At 42.3% G+C, this 21,258-nt stretch overlaps 1 protein-coding gene across 1 annotated transcript in view; it reads left to right on the top strand.

Annotated features, from left to right (window-relative positions):
• rimbp2a (RIMS binding protein 2a) overlaps nt 1–21,258 on the top strand; it is a gene marked incomplete at its 3' end in the record, with an annotated part of 56,619 nt that overhangs the window by 15,370 nt on the left and 19,991 nt on the right. Inside the window, exons 3-5 of the mRNA XM_080848132.1 lie at nt 4,078–4,161; nt 15,705–15,794; nt 17,579–17,701. Of these exons, the coding sequence (XP_080704258.1) occupies nt 4,078–4,161; nt 15,705–15,794; nt 17,579–17,701 (297 nt within the window). The remainder of the gene's footprint in view (nt 1–4,077; nt 4,162–15,704; nt 15,795–17,578; nt 17,702–21,258) is intronic.

Genomic DNA, 21,258 nt, shown 5'->3' on the forward strand with positions numbered 1-21,258 from the left:
TTTTGGGACTTCAGGTCCTCACACCTATATATAATCATAACTCATAACTATATATAAACCTTTTGCATTGGTCTGGTAGGAATAATGGCTGTTTCACTGATTGTCATGTCTTTATATAGCCTAGATCTTTAGACATGAAATATTGTCATTTCTGCTTAAGCTGAAGGCCTGAATTATGGGCATGTGAGTGCTGCCTTCAATAAAATGCAATAAGCCCCACAATGCACTAAACTGCATGTATACTAATAATGCCTGAATCCATGTTCCTGTAGATTGTGGTCTACTGAGGACAGGTGGTGATATCTGACTCGGACTGGGGTGGTTTTATCCTGATGTATGCTTACTGCAGTGTTTGTGTGGGGGTCTTTTCTGATGTACAGCATTAGTGGTACTCTAATCCTTTGGCAGCATAATACCCATTGTCATCGTGCCCGATATAGAAGAGGCCAATCTCTACCTCATCCGAGAGACAGGGATACAAGGAGAGATACAGCTGTGATTGCCCTAGACTTTTACTTCACAATTGGAATTTAAAAAAGTATAGATAGCATAATGTATACGTAGCAAAAACATATACTGTAGAAATAATTTTCTCTCCATTACAACCCACACTTTCTCTCTCTCTTTCCCTCTTCCTCACCCTGTCTCTCTCTCCCTCTCTATATCTCTTTCCCTGTGCTTGGGTTGTTCTGCTAGAGTAGAGAAGAGGAGTAGAGTGAGCTTGAGGGGAGGGGAGGGAAGCCAAGGCAAGGCGAGCCCAGCAGAGAGCGGCTTAAATCAATCACTGCATTGACAACTGCAGCACAGCATTATTGGCAGCACACACCATACATATTTTATATGAGTCAGAGAAGCTTGGAGAATGACTGTCTCCCAAACAACCTGTGTGTGTGTGTGTGTGTGTGTGTGTGTGTGTGTGTGTGTGTGTGTGTGTGTGTGTGTGTGTGTGTGTGTGTGTGTGTGTGTGTGTGTTGTGTCTGTGTGTGTGTTGGTCATATGTGTAGGCTAATTGTGAGAGAGATGAAAACGAGAAAGGAGAGAAGCAGACTGATATTCAAGAGACAATAGGAAGCTATAAAGGAGGGACTTGGTTTGAAGTTCAATCTCCCACTCTGCAGCACAGCATTTTGGCAATGCAGTTTGTCTCTCTCTCTCTCTCTCTCTCTCTTTTCCCCTCTCTCTTCACCCCCCTCTCTTTCTCTTTTCATCTTTAGCTCTCTCTATCTCCTCCTCTTCTTCAACTCTCTCTCTCTCTCTCTCTCTCTCTCTCTGTTTCGGGGTGTGGGGTTTCTGACAGCAGCTGCAGCAGAAGTGAGACCCCCTGAGAGCAGTTCCTCTTCTCTCTCCTCCTCTCCTCTCCTCTCCTCTCTCATCCTTTCCTATTTCTTCTCCTTCCCATTTTCATTTTTCATCTCTTTCTCACCTACCCCATTCCCACCTTCCTCGCAAATCCTCACCAATGCAACTCTCCTTCCGTGTTGTTTTCTTCTCCTCCTCTGCTGTTCTGCGCATTTTCAAATTCCTAATTTTTCTTCCTCTTTTGCTTCATTTTGCTTTTTAACCTGTTAGCTTCCCTTTAACCATTCTAGTAGCTGAATTCGGCTGAGATCTGTGTGTGTGTGTGTGTGTGTGTGTGTGTGTGTGTGTGTGTGTGTGTGTGTGTGTGTAAGTGGGCGAGAGGAGGGGCTTTGGGAGCCTATCCCTTTATGTTCACTCCCAGAATGCACTGCACCAATTCTCCTGAGATCAGCAGTGAAGTGGTCTATGAACTGACAGCCATGGCTGATTTCAATGCACCTGAGGAGATGAAAGCAAATCTCACTCCACCCCCATTTCTGTTGCTCTCTCTCTTTCTCTCTGTATCTCCCTATCTCTCTCTCACTCTCTCTATCGCTCTCAATCTGGTCCAATTACAATCATACATATATGCATGCTTGCATTGCTAAAAAAAAGATATTACATCATCAGTATGTTAAGCGACACTCACCAGGTGATTGCACAGCAGTACATGCATGTATGGATTTAAACCATGTGCCTTGAAGACATTATTGATTTAAGTCCGTACCATTTCTACTGTTTGATCTTTGTCTTAAAAAATCCCCATATTCAATACCACGAGAGAGAGAGATAGAGAGAGAGAGAGAGAGAGGGAGAGAGAGAGAGAGAGAGAGAGAGAGAGAGAGAGACTGACCGACCGACTGAGCGACCTGTGGGACCTGTGGCATGCACTGTAAAGCACAGATGAGCTGAAATCACATCAGTTTTTTTACAGTTCCCTGTCTACCTGGAAGGGTGTTTCTATAGCAACTATGTGCCTCCCCTCCCCCTGAATTTCTCCATGTACAGTATGCTGGGCTAATCCATCTGCCCCTGTCTTACAAACTCCCACTGGCACAGCGATGTGAGATAACTTTAAAACAGTGAGGGTCAGTGATTCATCATTCAGCTGGTTCTTAGATATTATGTAGAGTTATTCTAGTCATAGAAACAAACATTTTTACTCCGATTAAGATCTACAAATTAAATTAACACAAGATATTTCCATCCCCATGATAACACTTCTTGGCTCATAGAACATGTTTATCTTTGTTTTGGGCTTCACAAGTGGGCTGGGAAGACAACAATCAACACGGATGCTTACACCTTCTGGTGTGATTTATCAAATGCCACAGGTAGAGGCAGATCATCATCTCAAAACTAGACATGTTTTTAAGCAACAAAACAAGAAAATGTAACACAAGAAGACATCATTTCTTATGCCAAATGAGAGGTGACTGTGGGGCAAAAGCAGGAAATGAAACATTTACAGTGTTTTCAGCATCACTGTTTGAGGAAACAATACCAGATTGGAATGAACTTGTTCTTACTGCCTGTCAGGTTGAAATGGTGGCCAGAAATCAACCTGATTAGTGTGGAACAGGTTTTGAGAGGTGTGGGTAAAATCAATTTGTAGGGAGCCCAGCTGTTTTTGCTTTGGGGACCCAGACGAATCCTGTTCCATTTCCACTTTAGTGAGCGTCAGTTCCCAGCTGTCTGTGCCCACCCTTATATCATCCCCTCTGTCCCCAGAGCCCCAACATCACACATGGCTGCTCTCCGCAACTCCTAAACTCTCCTTATGCAAACACATGCTTAAACTCAAACACATAAACAACACACACAAACACGTTCACGTGACCAGAATACAGACCAGCTTGCACATGTCCACGCATGAACATACACGCATATCCTCAACATGGACATACGCAGAAATACACACATGCTATTATATATCACATGTCCCTATTCATATGGTTAGCTTTTACTTTGCTGCCATGACAGTCTGCCTGTTTAGTGTTCGAGATAGAGAGTAGACCAATAGCAGGCGCAAAGGTCTGCTGTTTTCAACGTTCAGAAATCATCATCTGAGGGTGCACAGCTCATGCACCATTTATTGAGCCTATGGCTTTTCCCCTTTTGTGAAGGATTCGACAGCCCCTTCTGTAAAAATAGCACCGCACGGTGAGATGTGGTTTTCTGATAACTAAGCGTACTGTACAACATCTTGTTTACAAGAGCATTACTTAGCATATGTTTTAGTATATTTTGTCCAAACAGTCATCGCTGGAGCATACAGCATTACTGGACGATCCTGAAGATATTAGTCAATATTCCTGCCAGTATTTTCTCCTCACTGTCCAGTCCATACATTCCCATAGAAGGTTAATTGAAACATTTGGATATTTTTTCAATGTCCGAACAAGACTTTAGCATAGTGCTGGATAGTGTTCTGCCGTGAATGCCCGCATTGGCATCATGGCGCAGTTCAATGACACACTTGATCTTTTTGCCCTAAAGAGAGAGAAATAAAAATGAGGAGAGCAAGAGTGAGAGAGAGAAGGATGGAAGATGGTTGCTGACATAGAAACATGTAGTGCATACTTCCACTGCACACTCACACAGTGGCAGTGTTTACCCTGAGGCACTGAGTATCGAGAACGTTTTTTCTTTCTTTCCTGAACTTCAGTGAACAGAACTCGGGGGGCTAGGAATGGCTGGAGCGAGGGATAATGCTCTGTTCTCTGCTTTTCCCCCCAGGAAGCAGAGGTCAGAGAAAGAGGGGCCAAGTGCCGAGCGCTAGAGAAGGAAGTGAAGAATAAATGCCTTACATGTCAGACTTTGGTAAGTTTGGGAAGACAACAGTGTTTGTGTACATGTTTAAGATTGAGCCATGAGACTGCATCACAACAATCAAATGACCTATAATAACACTGAAGAACAGTACAACTTATACTATACACTGTGTGAGAGTCATGTCTTGAAAAAAGGAGAGTAAAGAAATTGATGTAGAGACAGTGACAGGTAAACATAAAACAATAATGACTTATTTCATAACAATATTACCATATTAGCAACAAATAATAGAACCCATTACACATACAATCTGGGTAAAATTGGGTAAAAGTTACTATGTCATGTTTCTTTCAAAGTCTGATTAGGTGGTTGTTTTCCCAGGCTTTTATCCCCTGATTCCCCTTGTTTTCAGTGTTTTAAGCTCAAGTTTATAAGACTGATTGTAGCTTCTTGGGACAGAGTCAGACTGTAGGCCATGTACAGTGCATTGATAAGTTGTGTATGGATTTGATCTCTCTCTCTCCTTGAACCCAGTGTAGTAGTGATACAAAGGTTGAACCACAGGTACTATTTTGCTTAAGTTCACTGTTGAGAGATGTTAGAAATGTAAAAGGATATGCATTTGTGTGCGTATGTGTGTGTACATGAGAGAGAGAGAGAGAGTTGGGTCTTAAATCAAGGGTTACTTGTTTTGTTACTATACAACAATACAGTACACCGTTTGGAACAGTTTGTAAATATATTAAGTAGCCTAGACCCAGATGCTATTAGGCTGGGACACAATAGGCCTTACCTAGCAATCAATGTATTATTATACTCACGTTTGCTGTAACCTAGCAATCAGTGGTGACTTGTGCGAGACCTTGTTATCGTAGCTGGTTTCGGTAATGCATTTTTTGGATACTGTCCAGTCCTTTTTGAAACATGCACCTAATAAGAAACCATTATCTCTTACTACATGATATGGGGGCCATGGGTGCCATCAGTTCTAATTAAAGTTAGTGGTTTGCGCGTCGGGTTCGATCGGGTCGGGTCGTGTTTGGGTGATTGATTAACATATGTTTGCAGGTTGGCCGGTGTGGAGTGTATACTTTAGACTGTGTTTAGATATGAAGATAAGTGTAATCCTACATCCTTGATCAGTCACAGCAATTCTGTCTATTACTTATTTTAGTATCAACGTTTGGTGGGAATAATTTCATTAAAAAAAACATGGACGTTTGTGAATGATTTGTGTTTCATACTAGCAGACATAACGGTTTGATGAAAAAGCGGTTGTGGCAATTGTCGATATTCCTTTTAATTTACCCTCCATGGATTACTCCAGTGCTTTGCTTATTCATTTAAGCTTGTCCTATTTCATATGCTTCCCAAGTGAAAGTGATATTGCAACATATCCTATTACTTAAGTTTGCAATGATAACTAATATGCCATTTATTACATCTTACAAAGTAGCCCAACCAAGACTGCTGATAGGATTATCATAGCAAAGCATATCTTTATGCATCTGAAAATGTACCTCTATTGCTACCATTCCAAACCACTCACTTCTCATCAGTCTAAGTGTACACTGTCTCTCCCTCCCTTTGGAGGGGCACAGTTTATGTCCCAAGTTTGAGGGCTCCTGCATGGATCTCTGTAAATGGGGGTCACATGTCCCTGCAGCCCCTGGGAGCTCCACACCCGCCACGTGCTACGCCCCTGGGGCCTGTGTAGGGGGGAGAGGGAAGCCACATCTCCTGGAAATGTTAATCTAATCTGACTGCAACACCGGTTTCCCCTTCGCCAAGCCTTCCTTCCATAGCCTCGGAGATCTGTGGGATTCTCATCCCTGCTTAGTGAACAGGCCTTTTAATGTTCAACCACCATTGTGTTTGGGTTTAAAATAGCCTGTACTGGGGAACAGTCATTTTTCTTTGTGGTTAAGACATTTTGTGGAATTAAAATAAGTCAGGGATTTGGTAAGAAGCAAGGAGAGTTGAATTGTTAAAGGCATGAGACCTGCAGACTCGAAAAATAACACATAATTTATGATGTAATATTAATAATAATAGCCCATCCTGAAAAGTTTGGGGAAGAAAACAACTTTATTGTTAGTGAGGTTTATAAAAGTACAAAAAGTGACTTGTTGTTTTGTGTTGTATGTCTAGCTTAATGCGGTGGAAATGAAAAAAAGGTCTGGGAGCCCTCTCCATCTGGTGCTCCAAACAAGTCCAGTCATGCGCTATAGTCAAAAAAGCACATTTGAAAGAAGGGAAGAAGCCTGAATCATCCTCAAGAGCACCCAGATCAGCTACAGCCTTGTGACTCAGCTCCCCGCCCAGGCTGCGGCTACATGGGGCCTCTATGTGCTGGCGAAGTGTGCAGTCAACTGGTTCTGGGGTGTCTTCCCTGAAAGTGGTGATGAACAACTACCATAGTTAAATGATGGTTTAAGTATTTAGCAGACGTTTTGTCCAAAGCGACTCACAAAGCATAAAAAAAGACATAAGAAAACAGATAATTATGAAAAAAAAAGAGTAGGCCTCAAGCTAATTAAATAAATGACTGATGATCTAGGAAGCACTAGGTAGGTCATTCCACCACCGAGGTGCCACGAACGAAAAGAGTCTTAACTGTGATCTCTTGCTGTGAAGAGACAGCAAAGACAGGTAACGCACATGTGGTCAAGAGGGGGAATAGAGTTGAATCATAGCATTTAACTAAGCAGGTACCGATCCAGTGGCTGTCCTATAAGCCAGAGTGAGGGATTTAAATGTAATTCTAGCTGCTACAGGGAGCCAGTGGAGGGTGACCAGCAGAGGAGTTTCATGTGTCCTCTTTGGCTGATCGAAGACCAAATGTACCACAGCATTCTGAATCATCTGCAACGGTCTCACTTAACATGCAATCACGCCTGTTAAAATCGCATTGCAATAGTCTAGTTTTGACATAACCAGGGCCTGCACAATACGTTGTGTAGCATATTATGTGAGATAGGGTTTTATCTTCTGAATATTATAGAGTGTGTGTAGACAGAAGCTGTATATTTAGTTGGGGTCAATGAAGATGAACTGAGCTGCATGTTAATATTTTGTGGGATAGCTGGGTTGGCTGGGAATACGAGGAGGTCAGTTATTGTGGAGTTGTCATCATGGGGTAAAGACAAATACAGTTACGTGTCATCTGCATAACAATGATAGGAGAACCCATGGGAACAAATGATCTCACCTAAGGAAGAGGTGTAAATAGATAAAAGGAGGGGTCCAGGTACTGATCCTTGAGGTACACCAGTGGAGAGTTGGTGACATTTTGGTACTTGTCCCTGCCATGACATTCTGAATGATCGTCCACTGAGGTACGATTCAGTTCAGACAGCGTAGAGAGGATGATGTTATAGTTCACTGTGTCAAAGGCTGCTTGGAGTCTATTAGAATCAGAACTGTTGACTGAGCAGAGGCCGTTGCTACTCTTAATGCTTCAGTCACGGATAAGAGGAGTTTCAGTAGAATGACCACTCTTAAAACCAGACTGCTAAGTGTGTAGCAAATTATTCAGAGACAGGAAATCAGAAAATAGCTTGAAGACAACCTTTTCAAGAATCTTTGACAAAAAAAGAAGGGAAACAGGTCTACAACAAACTTTCTTTGGCAAAGGTGTAACCCAGGCCTGTTTGAATGATGTAGGAAAGTTTCCCAAACTGAGTGACGCGTTGACTACTGTACATGTATGATGGCAGGTAAAATTGTAGGAGAGATAGACAGGGAAGGGTGGTTGGAATGGGGTCCAGGAGACATGTTGTAGGATGACTCCATTTCAGGAGCATAGAGACTGCCTCCTCATGGAGAGGGGAGAATGAATCCAACGATGCTCCAATGTCCAGATAAGGTCAAACCTGTTTAGGAGGATTGGAGAATTGCGCACTGGTGGTGGCAACATTTTCAGTAAAGAATAATACAAAATAATCAGCAGAGTGGGAGAAGACTGATGGCGGAGGTGGATGGTTAAGGAGATTCTTCAAGGTAGAAAAAAGTTTCCTACTGTCTGTGGCATTGTCAACCTTTTACTTGTAGAATGCCTTTTTAGCAGCTGTGACTGTAGAAGAAACGGCATATAGCAGAAACTGATAGTTATGAAGTTCACTGGCATCTCTGGATTTACACCACTTTCTCTCAGCAGTTCTTTATGTGCTTCACGAATACTATCAGTAAAGTGATGGCTGACGGCGTTTCGTATGAGCAGGTCTTGCGGATAGAGAACATACGTTATCCAGACAAGAGCTCTGTGTAGAGCAAAGAGTCTCCATAGCATCATTAACCTCTAGTGATGAGAATGAACTTTGAGTAGGTAGATTAGATGCAACCAAGGAGGAGAACTCACTGCTTGAGAGACTTCTGAGGTTATGACGAAATAAAGCCACAGGAGGAGGCACAGTAGGATGTTCCAGGAGACACACAGAGAATCTAATAAAGTAACAGAATCATGTAGTGGAGAGATCAGCTTTTCTGAAGTACAATTGCACAACAGAAAAAGATCTAGATTCTTACCAGTCTTATGAGTAGGAAGGCTGTGAACACGTTTTGGGATTAAATGATCGAGTAGGGACAAGAAGTCTTCTGAATGCGAATTGTCTGTATAAATATTCATATCCCAGAGAACTAGTAACGGTGAGACATTCATTTTGAACACTCTCTCTCCATGGTTTCCACAGTGGTTGCTCAACTACGCCTTCGGGACAGACAGTCCTGGGCAGGGCCTGGATAGTGTGAGCCTGTGGCTCAAATGACGATCAGGAAAGTCAGTACAGCTGGTTCCTCCTCTGGGTTTCTCCTGTATGGTTTACGGTGTCCACAGAACAGCGGGGCAAATGAGTTCCACTCTATTACTCTCTCATTGATTTCAGCAGTATCATAATGGGAATGATGGCTACACAATGACACTGGCGACTGCAGGAGAGTGATGCAGAGTCTCCTTGTCTGGGTTTAAATATGAGGCATGTCTATCATGTGGAGCTATGGCAGGCATACAGTGAGAGCCTGCCCATTGTTTCACAGACTGTGTTATGTCACGGGCAGGCATTAGCATTTCTGGCCCTTTATGTGCCATTTAAGGCCCTGAGTTTTCATTGTTTGATCATTCACCTTTATTCATTCATTCATCTTTTTTCCTTTACCCTCTGGGGCAATTAGAAGGTAACAAACAGAGTTTAGATATGTTCTAAAAATTACAGCCTGACAGCTCTTTCCCCCTACTTTTACTCATTAAGTTATGTTTTTAAATCTTTTGTAAGTTAAATATACAGTACACATTAGTGACGCATGGCAGGAATGGAGGAAGTGCTGAATGCCTGTCCAGCCATGCTTCTATAACTTCTGCAAAGTTTTGGGAGGAAGAAACATATGGGAGGCACTTGGAGTGACAGGCACATACAGTATATCCCCTAACATTCATCATGAGACATTAACAGAAGGTCATGGCTGTGGGGCAAAGTGCTGCGGAAGGTCAGGTCTGTGACGCGTGCAGGCCGTCACTAATCCAATCAAACGTGCCAGTAAGACATCATGGCTGTGTCCTCACCACTCATCTAAACAAGGCACTCCCAGCATGGAGCGTGATTACCACAGACCCTCACAGGACTTTTCAAAAGAAACCACAGGAAATGTGTGTGCGTGTGTGTGCCTGTATGTGTGTGCGTGTGTGTCTCACATACAACCACCACAAATCTACACCACTGTGCATAACCAAACACACAGAACATTTTTTCCCTCTCCATTCAAGATGCCTTTATTCTTTTTTTCTCTTTTGCTATGTCAATTTAGCGCTATCTGTGATTCTGCTGAGGTTGTTTAATTATGCTTTGTTACATAAGAGTCCCTGCCAGGCTGATATTAGCCATATTTACCCATTCCAAGGCTTATGCCCAACTCTAGAGAGCTCAGACAGTGGGGAGGCTCAGTGCTGTTACAGGAGAATCTCCCATTACTCAGTGGCGCTCTGATGGTGCCAGAGCACCGGGGGGGGGGGGGGGGGTAATAGGTGGAATTTGGAAAATGCTGAGAGTGTAATCTGCTGTCGATGTGTTGGAAAAGGAGTTGGTTTCGAGGAATCACATTCCACATTTGTAGAGTTGCGCTTGCACAATCTCAAAAGCCATTATTAATGAATCAGTCACGCAGTAACTGCTATACACAGGGCTCAAATATAAGTCAAATAGTCAGTAGGGGGCACCTATAAACAGATGGTCCACAGGAGACTTGGCGTCACCAATGGGTTTGTATGCTTGTCTTGCTTAATCATAGTTTCACATTTAGACTCCACCTTGACAGGAAGGGGACCTATTCAAAAAGCTGCCAGGCCGGCATATTGTGACATTCATATTGTGACAGTGCTCTGACAGGCTGAGGGAACAGGTTTGTTTTTTTCTATCGCTCTCTCTCTCTCCTCTGCAGAGCACTGCTTTCTGCAGGCAAAGGAGGGGACAGGCTGTCATAGCAACCACCTGCTCTGAAAGACGCAGAGAGAGAGCGAGAGAGAGAGAGAGTGAGAGAAAGAGGAGGTGCAGCGTATTCAGCCCAGGATCTGAGGTTAAGCTCCTGTTTGTGTAGTGCTGGAGAGATGCAGGCCTGACGCTGAGATGTCTGATGCTGATGCTCCCACAGATGCCTAGGTCTGAGTGGCCTCACTGACCCCCAAGCTCCAGGTGCCCTGTGTCACTGTGCTCATGGCCAAGTTCACACCGTGGCCATGAAACAAGCGGTTGAGACCTATGAGTTATGACGCAGACGGAGAATAGTGCTTTTAGAGATTTAAAAGATGTTAGAGAATCTGGCTTGAGTTTCGGGTTGGTGGTTTTGTTTTCTGTGTTCCTAAGATTCCTACATATTTTTTCTCTCTCGTTTTGTCATTTATTGTAATCTTGCTCTTTTGGTTTACAGTAGCTTGCATAACGACATCTCTTTATGATCACATAGAACCGCACACAACACAAACACTTACACACACAGAAACACGTGAGCACACACAAACACACACACACACACACAAACACACGACAGAGAGAGTGTTGTGTGCTGTGGGTGTGCAGTGGTACGAGAAACACTGCGCTTTTCCATGCGTAGTTGTGAGCGGGGCAGAGTCCCTGGTGCAAGAGCAGATGCTGCCCCACAGGCCAGACTTGGGGGAGGGGGAGCAGGCAGCCATGTCAGCCCAAATTAGTCCCTCTCCCTATTGATGGCTCCCTGTCTGTTTCTCTTTTTGGCATTATCTCTCCTCTTCCTCATCTCTCTATCTCTTCCTCTTCATTTCCCGCAGTCTCTCATATTTGATTTCTCTCATATTTGATTTCCTGTCAATGAACTCTCAGCATCTGTACATCTGAATGTTATCATCTGACCATGTTTCAATCATGCAGGGCTTTAAGCCCAGTATTGACATTTTTAATTGCAGTGATGCGGCCTGGCATCCTGAGGTTAGAGAAAATAGGTGCAAAGAACCCTGAATATCCTCATCAGTAGAGCAGTCCTTTGTGTATCTATACCAGTTTCTTTCATCTCACATCTGCAGAGCACAATTTCCGTTGGTTGACTATGCGGTGTCATGCCCCTCAATTGCAACATCCTACATTAATCGCATAAATATTGCTTCGCTACCGAGGGAGATTTTGTGCAGCTATCATAGAATGAGTACCCATCAGAAGAATATGTTGCTTGATGAAGCATTAAGTGCCACCACTGAACACGCTATTGCCTGAATGATTCTTTCAGATTATGAGGAGGCAACCATTTTTTTCCAGGTTGGCTGTGTCCAGTGTTTGTGTGTGTGTGTGTGTGTGTATGTGTACAAATTATACATGTGCAGTACATTGCTTACAGAGTATATCTGAGAGGACTGATGGTCAATGTATGGTAAAAACCTATGGGCCCTAATTTGATAGATGCACAACAAAGAAAGGCATCACATAAAGCTATTTTGAGTGCACATTCTTTTGGTATTTCGTTTGGTGTGTCTGATCAAAAAGGTAGGCGTTGCATGGTTTTGAGAAAGGTGTTCTGCCAGTTCCTTCTTTGAAATGTTACCTGCATCTTGGGTTTCAAAGTCTGGCAGAGGCATCTAATCAATCCTCTACACAGTTTCACAGCACCTTACGGATGGCTCTTGGTACACAATAATGTATAACCTCACAACAATTACGCAGGCAACAACTCACACAGCAAATACAGCCTAATTATACATTGCCACGAGCACTGCTAGTCATACATGAACCTCTGCCACACACCATAAAAACACACAGGTAGCATGAATTATTACTAAATTCACCTGGATTTTTGGTTTATCAATTAAAAAGGGCATATACAGTACAGCGTGTTCGTTTTCTCCAGCGGTAACAGGACTTTTTTCACTTAAAAAATTAGGCATCCCTACTAATCTCTTCTTCTATTAAATCATGTGAAGACCAATAATTACCCTTTGGTGGCTTTAACTGTGCTGGGCTTTTATCAATTTAACACGACATATTTAATCATTTCACAATGACAATTTAACACTTTAAATATTTTAGTATGTCGGACTTAAACCAAACAATTGACAAGTGACTTTATAACAGCACATGTCAGAACGGGCGTCGCAAAAGGGGGGAGCAGTCCCCGAGCTGTAAGGAGCCCCCAAAGAAAGCTGATTACGTTAGACCACAGCAACAACAATGCCGTGAGAAAACCCTTGAAATCCATGATCTCGTGCAGGAGACTACAATGTCCAGAAAGCCCCTATGCTAGGAGCTTCATAAATAGGCTACAGCGCGGAAACATCGTGAAACGCAACTACCTGACACAGTTCTACTCGAAAACAACAGCAAGAGACAAGAGCAGAGAAAGTGGTTAGTGAAAAATCTGTTACGTTGACTGAAGTAAGTATGTCAACGGTTTAATTTACCCCTGCAGATAAATGGGTCGTCAATTTTAACAAAAACTAGAAAATGCATTTCCTGAGGGAAATACCAGTGCATGAAATGCAAAAGTTAAGAAAGGAAGAAGAAATGAAAGAAGAAAAGAAAGAAGAGTAAAAGAAGGGAAGAAGTGTGGAAGAAAGGAAAGAAGAAAAGAAAGTAGAGTGAAGAAAGTAGAGAAGAGTGGAAGAAGGAAAGAAGAAAGGAAAGAAGTAAAGAAAGAAGAGTGAAGAAAGTAAAGAAGAGTGGAAGAAGGAAAGAAGAAAAGAAAGAAGAGTGAAGAAAGTAGAGAAGAGTGGAAGAAGGAAAAAAAGAAAGGAAAGAAGAAAAGAAAGAAGCGTGAAAGAAGAAAGGAAAGAATAGTGGAAGAAGGAAAGAAGAAAAGAAAGAAGAGAGAAAGAAGGAAAGAAGAGTGGAAGAAGGAAAGGAGAAAGGAAAGACGAGTGAAGAAAGGAAAGGAGAAAGGAAAGAAGAGTGAAGACAGGAAAGAAGAGTGGAAGAAGGAAAGAAGAGAGGAAAGAAGAGTGGAAGAAGGAAAGAAGAGAGGAAAGAAGAGTGGAAGAAGGAAAGAAGAGTGGAAGAAAGAAAGAAGAAAGGAAAGAGTGAGCAAGAGTGGCTCTGGATAAAGACAGTAAAGAGAGAGTGAAGAGGGAAAATATTGAAAGAAGGAGAGAAAAAAGAGTGAAGCAGAGAGATGGATTGTGAGAGAAAGTAGAGTGAGAGGGATAGAGAGAAAGAAGGGGAGAGAAAAAAAGTAGAGTATGGAAGGTGTCTTAATATTCCTAGTTATACAGTTATATGGAGAGGGACAGAGAAAAAAGGAGCCTTGGAACATTGGCACAGGTGTCAGTGAAGCACAGGTGCAAGCCAGTTTAATGACCCTATTATGATGTCATAATGGCCCAATGTAAGTCAATGGGAAAATTTAGATTTGTTTTTCTTTAATATCTTATAAAGTATAAAGTTCAGAAAAATGACAATTACATAGCATAATTGTCCTTTACAAGACCTACGCAGCAAAGTTTGAACGAAGTTTCTAAGTTAAGCAGTTGGAGCTGAATTAATCGCAGAAGTTCGGTAAACGGAATAATAATAAGAAGAAAAAGCCTAGGAATAACAACAGATGCTAGACAGTAACTTATTGAGTGTATGCTTTGCTTGCTGAGTGGTTTGAAAGAAGTTTACGTTAAAGTTCTGATGCTACGGTTAATTCCTACACGGTCATCTGTTTATAACATATAAACCTACTGTAATGCTTAAATGACATATATTGTACATAAGATGGTTGCTCAGGTCTGAAAGAAAAGCCAATTGGTGTGTGTGTGTGTGTGTGTGTGTGTGTGTGTGTGTGTGTGTGTTTGTGTTTGTATGAATGTCTTGAAACATCAGGCAGACAAGTTGATCAGAGAAAAGGGTCCTTTACGTCATGGTCGCACTGAGAGATGGAGAGGGAGAGAGGGTAAGATGTAGAAGGGAGTTAGTGACAAGGAGGTATGAGTCAGAGTGTGTGTGAATCACATCAGTTGAAAAACTTGTAGGTCAGTTCACACGTGTGATGAGAGCGCCCCCCCCCCCCCCCCACACACATCCACTCTCACACAAACCAGCTCTGACACAGCGGAGCTTTATCACCCCCAAAACATCACTGCAGTGTCTGAAACTGAATGGAGAGTTTCAGGTATCATTTCACAAATAGATTTCTATTTCAAATAGTAGGATTCCCGTGCCAGGCTGGAGTACAGTCAGGCAGTAGCTCTACTCATCTATAATGGCATCTCCAGTTTCTCTCACATACTTAATCAGCAAAGGAGGCAATGACGATGCTCCCAATCCCATTACAAGGGCAATGTAGCAACAAATTGAGTCCTGCTCTGTAGTAGAGGCCGTCTGTTGTCTTCTGCTGTCATTTGTCTTTTGTCTTTGTTATGGTCTCCATCTTACCCTGCTCCTTCTGTGATGTTTAGGCTACATTAATACATTTTTTTGTGATACGTTTTTTGCTGCAGTGTCTATCGGGTTAATATGTGGAGTGTGGATTTTTTCCTGTATGGCCTGCAGTGTCATGAGCCCTCTATCTGTGGAAGCCTACAGTGTCCCTGCCTCTGCTTCATGGCTCTTACAGTAGTAATATATAGTGCCAGCGCAGTGTGTATTCACTCTTGTGTGAATGATCTGGGTCCTGCATGTTATGTAAAAGCCTTTCTCAGGCTGTCACTCTTTATCTGATGGTTAAATGTGATGGTTAATTGGATTATGTAAATTGTGTGAAACATACATTTTATTATTCTGTCTTTTTATCTTTTACCACCCCTCTCTCTTCCTTGTCTCTCCTTCATTCCTTTCTCTGTTACCATTAACCACCTTTTATTTCACCTTCTCTCTCTTTCCTTCTTTCCTCTCTCTTCCTTTTGTGTCTGTATTCTTTACCTGCGTGCTCTTTGAAATCTCCTCTATCACACTTCTCTCTCTCTTCATCTGTATGCATTCTGTGTTCTCGCTCATCTCATCTCTTTACTCACTCCTCTCCTTTTCTCCTCTTCACAACTCTTACTTACTTTCAATCATTCATGCTGTTCTCTCTGTCCTCTTATATTCTTTCTTTCTTTCTTTCCTCCTTTCTTTTTTTCTTACTGTCTCCTTCCATTTCCTCTATCTCTTCCTTCCATACAGAAAAGCGAACTGCATGATGCCTTGCAGGAGAGGAACCGTCTCAATCTGCAGTTGCTCAGTCGCAGTCTGAAGGCTGCGCAGTATGACCAGGTGAGTGGACAGCCCTGCCCAGCAGCCCTGACATCACCACTGCCAGCGCCAGCAGATCAATGAGTATGCATCAGCCGCATCAGGCACCCACTGCAGTTTGTAAATCAGCCCTCCTAATCTACACACATCAGTTCAATATCTGCCAGAATCCACGCTTGATATCAGCAGATATCAAGTGTGTTTCATGGCGTTTTTGTAGTGTGAGAGCACCCCACAGATGTCCCTCCTCAGGACTAAAACCATCAATGGTGTTGTTTGAATCAGAAAGTAATGAATTAATGAAGTGGTCACATACTGTGGGGATTAAAATGCCACTGACAGTAGTGTCATCTCGACGCCCTTCCCTGCCACTTCCCCCTTAAAGACACAACCTTTTGAACCAACCACCTGTCATTTGTAACATGCAAACTGCTGCGAAGGGGTGGTCTGCGGTAACCGGAGCTAATGATGCCGTTTGACTGGTGGCCGGTGCCAAACGTCCAGGGCCCTGGCTTGGCAGAGGCGTATCGTAATCCCCTCTACTGCTCCTCTTGCCCAGGAACAAAAAGGCGCCATCTGTCTCTTGCTGAGAGGAGCCGCCACATAAAAGGCGCCTGCCTAATCAGGTGACCGACCACTCTGTCGGCCTGGGGCTTCGGCGTGATCAAAGCCTCGATTCGCCCATCTTGAGTCGCGGAGCTGGATGAGATGTTAATGAGAGGAGAGAGAGAGAGAAGGGAGGTAAATAACCCCGAGAGACAGCGTCTGTTTCTTTCTCTCGTTCTCTTTCTCTCTCCAACACCCACGCCATTCCTCATGTACCACCGATCGATGGCAGAGATGCGAATCTCCCCCTCCGCCTTTTTCTGGGGACAGACAGGGAGTGGAGATACTTCCAGGATAGATGAGAGTGCGAGCGAGGTGACAAGGGAGAGAGACAGGGAGTGGTGTCTGCTTCTATTGATTTTAGTCACTGTCTTCATGAGATTGGGAATGCAATTTGCCATCTACGCCACTTTTATGTCTTTCTTTTTATTTGCATGTTTCCATTTAGAGCTCCCTCTTCAAAGCCAAAGGCCTATTCGGGGGTATAAGTACCAAAAAGTGTCAGAGATTCAGAGCTCAATACATTTTTAAAGGGACAATCTTTCTAAGTCTGTAATTTAGGCCCAGGCAGTTGTTGCCCATTTCTACAATCTAATCAAAGTAAATTATATTTCAAAATGTCTTAAATACGTCACTTTTATCCAGAGCAAACTTTGAAGTTTGAAGGGCAGACATAGCAGCAGTATTTAGATTATAGAGTATTCACCATTGTATTGCTAGTGTCCTCCTTAACCATATTTATGACAGGAGCTCTAGCACAGGCCTGTGAAGACAGCTCACAGGTATTCATTGTTAGAACTCCAAGTAGCCTAACACTGTCCTTTGGATGAGTAATGTGTTGAACTTAATAAGGAGTGATAGTTATGTACAACTAACAAAGTGGGGTGTCCATATGTTCAGGTAGAGCCCATGACTCATCAGAAACCAGCCGCAGAACTTTGAAATGCCGTCAGCAGTTTCCACAGTTTTGCCACATCTTTGTTTTAGAAGCTAGATAAACTTCTATTTTCCTCCCTCAGGAACAGTACTCCATGAACTTCCTGCAACCTCTCCATTGCATAATCGTTATTATTCATGCCATTTCGAGATGGAAGTGTTCAAAATTATTCGAGGGAAGATGAATTAATCCGCCTCCTCCTTGCTCCTCATAAGGCATCTCGTCTTACTCTGTGTGTCTGTCGCTCTCTCTCTCTGTGAAGGTTAAGTCAGACTATGAGCAACTCAGAGAGACCTTTGGTACTGTGACTCAGGAGCGAGACTTGGCACGCCAGGAGAAGATCCAGCTCCGAGGCCAACTAGAGAACCTTGAGCAGGTCCTAAAGGTAAGGAGCACCATCCACCCACATCTCTTCTGTCGGCTTAAACTGCCAGACTTAAAGACAAACACCCACAAAGCTACCATCATTATCATTATCTCTTCAGTGCTTTTGCACTTGACCTTGAGTATGTACAACAGCCAACTCATCTTAATCTGTCTCATCACCTTTTGTCTACATCAGCCCTCTTCTGATGTGTCCTTCGAGGTCATGCGGTAGTTATACAGAAAATAGCAATTCCACATCATGAAAAATGTGAACATACATTATCTGGGTTTTCGTTGGCGTAAATATTTTTTTATTTAAAGGCATAATATGCAGGATTCCCTTGGAGCTCCCCCTAAAGGTTTTTACTAGTATTAACGTTTACTCCAGTGTCGTAAAAACACATTCACTTGTATACCGGTGAGTGGAGTCAGTGAAGACGTGATCAGAAAACAGCGAATATGTCAACCGAGGTAAGAATATTCAAAGATTTTACAGAAATATGACTGCAGAGTTTTATTCATTGTGGTATCGGAGATGAATGCTAATTCAACCAAAAGAATGACAACATTTAGTTTAGAAGAAATACCGATCGTGTTTTGAGCCTACAATGTTTTCTAAGTGTTTGAATGTGGAGTCGCCTACGTGCGATCTAATACAATATTGTAACACCAAAAAGCTACAAATTCAGAATTTACAATAGAAAGTGTAATGACATTGGAACGTATAATTTATTATTAGCTAGCCAGAAAGCAGGTCGAACTACTTCTGCCCGAGCGGCGGGCATCGCCAAGAAAGTTACATAGCGTAGTAATTTGAGTACAGACCCCCGATGGCAGTGAAGGAGGCGGAAATCGCCCTATTAAAAGTCATTGTAGCGACACAATTTTTTTCAAGCTGTTATTTTAAGGTACAATTGTTACATACGGTACCTTTAAAGTAAGTAAAATAACAATAACCAGTCACTTGACAGTAACGACTTTTCATTGTTTGGCCAGTGCACATTATCCTAAGAATAAAATGCTTATTGGGCTTGAATACAACGTTGCTTTCAAGTGTATATACTATGGATGTGATGAAATGCTCAGATTAACCTAATTCTGCACGTATGTCATCATTGACTTTTCACTGACCGAAAGAGCTTGTCATTTTATTTAATTATAGAGACAACCTCAGTGTCCATCTCCCGCTAGTCTCTTCATGAGAATCATTGCAGTTAGTTCTTAGATAGACAGCACCCAAAGGATCTTATAAATCCTGTTGAGTGGTCTGTCCTGTCACAGAAAGCCAGCTTGCAAAAATGGCTTCTCGTCTGTCAGACTGGATCGAGGCAGACACAGCTGGAATCCTTGCAACTTGCATATGAAAAATGGGGAGCTTTTATGGTTGTTATATAACTGTAATGAAAATATCACTTAAAAGTGAATAAAGGTCTATAAGAATAATCCAGACCTGCACATTAAGATAGGAGCCACTGAGTTCAGGAGAACAAAGTAAATTCTCTCCCAGATGATGAATGACATGCATTCACACAGGAAAGTATACAATGACAAAAAGTGCATGTTGATGCACAAGTTGTGAGTTGTGTGTGCGTATGGAAATTAAAGTCTCATTGATGAATGAAAAATGACCTTGCTATACAATTTAGCAATGGTTTTATTGACTATTTGTCAGAGGCATTTCATAAAGAAAAAAATGGTACCGTAACAAGCAATCGACCCTGCACCTCTCTAAAATGAATGCAGCACGTTGCAGTCCTCTATTAGATATTGATTGTGACATTAAAAAGAAAAAAACTGGAGGGATAAAATATGAGGAGATAAATGTAGAAAAATGAACGGACCATGAGAGGAGGAGAGACTGCTTCAAGAAAGACTTTCCCTTACCTAAAATGCCCGCTCAACTTTTGTCTGTTTTTTTCTGACAATTGCGACTAAACTTATTTTTTTCCCACCATTGCATAACCATTTTAAGTTATCTCACTCCTCTGGAAAAGACATAAAATGTAGGATAGAGGGTTTCATGTGTTACGTTTCGGCCACTGAGTTGCATCTTTGAAGCTAAAGGAAAATATTTGAGGAGGGAAGGCAGAGAGATTGGCTGCGGGAGATTTCATTTATTTTCTTATCAAAGGGTTTTTAGTGCAGCCACTGCTGCATTAAATCAGCAGCCTATACATACAGTAGATCAACCAGGCACCACCACATAACCCCTCCTTCGCTAACTGGTCTAGCAGTAGCTTGATCTAGAATGTCTTGTATTAAATTGCAGGGGGAAAAAACACAATGATCTTAAACCAGTAGCTTTCTTCACAGTTTAGCATACAACACCACATATTGAAGATTTGAGGAAAAGTAAATGCCACTATCAAAAGGATTGATTATCTTCACTGGCATAATGAATTACTTACAACAACAGGGCTCACTAAATGCCAATAGCAGCCTGAATGATTTATTTTGTTTAATGGGGACATATCACTGTCACACATATTTTCAAACCTATGCTAGTTGAAAGATGTGCTACTATATTTGGAGAAATAAGAGGTGATATTTCTGAGGTTGGGGACTAAGCTTTCTCCTCTTAGTCTCCAGTTGACAGCTCAGCATAAACCCAATCGTGATTATGTAGAAGGCTTGCTTTGCTTCTCCGAGTCACATGGGGAAGGAAACGGATGTCAGCCCTCATAAGCGGCTTTATGTATCTATGTCTGTTCTTAACTCCTGCTCCTCAGTTTAACCCCAGCATTGTAATGCAACGCCAGTTGAATAAAGCTGGAAAGAACATCATCAGCCCTTAATATTATGCTGAGATTGATGTGAAGATGCTCTCCCCTTCACTATGTCAAACATACACACAGATGCTATGCTTTCAACTGAAATGATCCATATTAGATGAATGACAGTGAAGTAAGACATTTGCGGCCCTAATTTCATTGACGGGTAATTTGGCAATGAGCAACGAGTAAAGTCTGACGAGCATGAGCTTAAGCTAGTTTAATAACTTAATAATTTAACACCATGTGCAAGATCCTAAACGCAAAAACATTTGGTGGATCAACGCATTGTGCCCACACCCAACATGTTAGCTTTAGTCTAGGCACTTACCTTGTTGCCCAATCAATGAAATTAAGGCCAGTGGTATGTAAGCTGTAATAGAAAAAACGTGCTCCAATAATGTGGATCAAAAATGTATATATGCACTGTGAAGTGCTTTTAAATATTGACCATCTTAACATGAAGATGCTTCCCCTGGGTGTTGACAGCTGAAACATACATGAGAGAGTGGTTTTAGCACAGCTTGCTGAATCAGGAGGGAGGAGGTTTGTAGTGTTTCAGCCAATCCGGAGTCCTTATTTTGTGAAGAGGAATGTAGAACCACCAGCATTAGTCATCAGATTGTCTACCTGTTATTCCTTAACAAAGAATGGCATGTATTCAGCATCTCCTGTGGTTTCCCAAATGACAGATGTGCAAATAACTGAACTGACTGAGAGAGTGTCAAATATTTATAATTCTCTAAGAAATATAAGGGCCCTAGTTTGTGTTGGATACCTGTGTCAAGGCTGGAATCTCTCTCTC

This window comes from Sprattus sprattus (genome assembly GCF_963457725.1).
Source record: "Sprattus sprattus genome assembly, chromosome: 11".
Taxonomy (NCBI): Eukaryota; Metazoa; Chordata; class Actinopteri; order Clupeiformes; family Clupeidae; genus Sprattus; species Sprattus sprattus.